A 1,455-nucleotide genomic window follows, 5' to 3' on the forward strand; every position below is an offset into this window, starting at 1 on the left:
TGTGTGTGTGAATGTACGTATAAAACATATATCTATATGGTCGTTGATCCCTGGTTGGAAGAGACAGTACTCCGGAGTTTCTCGTCAGTCGATCGGCGAACTTCGACCACGAAGGTCGTCGGAACGCGGCAATAAATGCAACGCGAATATTCCGCCATTCGCCGCGAGTGCAACTTTCTAAAGTTGAAGTTACAATGAGCTACAATTAAATCCGATGGATCGCACGAAGGACAATGAGTTCCCATCGAGCTCGATCTTACACGCGAATAAACGACTTTTGGGTAAACGAGATTCGCATGTTAATACACGTGATGTGTTCCGATAAGTTCACCACAGAATGCATGTGAGACATTTTTATTTTTATTATCTAACAAAAAAGTCATTATCGTTAAGAGATCGATACTTTATTTTATCAATTTTCTTGTCCTATATGTGAAAAAGATATACATATTTTAATCTCGATTTAAATATAATTACTGAGACACTTTTCAGTGTAATGCATGTCTTATTATAAGAACATTTAATCTTCTTAATTGACTCGATTTAATCATAAATTGCGAATTGATTTCCGTTACAAAGCGCGTCCGCCGGTGCTTTTATTTATACGCGAGCGTGGATTGGTGCATCGTGTTCAAGAGAGCGAGATAAAATCTCATATATAAGCATCCATAATTACACGTCGATTTGTTATGCGAAAGCATAATATTACGAGCTTTCAACCAATTTATACATAAATTTAATCACCCACACACACACACACACACACGCACACATATATATGTTTTACCTACAGATATATATTTTATTTCAAACTTTCATAAAATTCGCAGAGTTTCTCCGATCACTCTGTACATTTGTGCACACTATATACATTTTCATGAAGTGTATCCGCGCCAATTTACATTTTATTTATCTTCCATTCCTATGAAACTGTATTACGTCTCAATTAAATTCTTTCAGTTCGCGGGTACCGCAAACGTACCGTGCTTCGTGCTTCGTTCCTGTGTGTATGAATCATAAAGTAACTTTACGATTCAAGGCACTCGTAAAGACAAATGAATCCGCGCGCGCAAAGTATATGGTATGTTATGACTTATGGATGGCATGGGGTGCCGCCTAAAAATATTCTCTAGCTTCATGAATAATATATCTTTACGACGGGAGACGAGGAGTAGAACTCGCCAAGTTCGGCGAAACAAATGTGTCGGGAACACATATCTTTCCTTTCGAACTTCTTCACCGGAATGAGCTTTCGCATTTCGCGAGGCCGCTCCTCTTCGCGAAATTGACTAACGGCGCAAAGTTCGCGCCGAAAGACGAATCGACGTCTGAATACTGTTTAATTAATTCATTTCCATCGGATCGCGGCGGCGGCGGCGGCGGCGGTGCATCTCCGCCGCGCGCACGCAAACACGCTTGTCACATTTAAAAATTACGCGTTAGCAAAAGAAACGG

At 40.3% G+C, this 1,455-nt stretch overlaps 1 protein-coding gene across 1 annotated transcript in view; it reads left to right on the forward strand.

Moving 5' to 3' along the window:
• Nucleotides 1-214: 214 nt before the first annotated feature.
• LOC105457430 (ras-like protein family member 10B) overlaps nucleotides 215-1,455 on the forward strand; it is a 4,595-nt gene continuing 3,354 nt past the window's right edge. The window contains exon 1 of the mRNA XM_011702083.1: nucleotides 215-281. Coding sequence (XP_011700385.1) covers nucleotides 215-281 — 67 coding nt within the window. The remainder of the gene's footprint in view (nucleotides 282-1,455) is intronic.

This window comes from Wasmannia auropunctata, unplaced genomic scaffold, assembly GCF_000956235.1.
Source record: "Wasmannia auropunctata unplaced genomic scaffold, wasmannia.A_1.0 LD335216.1, whole genome shotgun sequence".
Lineage (NCBI taxonomy): Eukaryota > Metazoa > Arthropoda > Insecta > Hymenoptera > Formicidae > Wasmannia > Wasmannia auropunctata.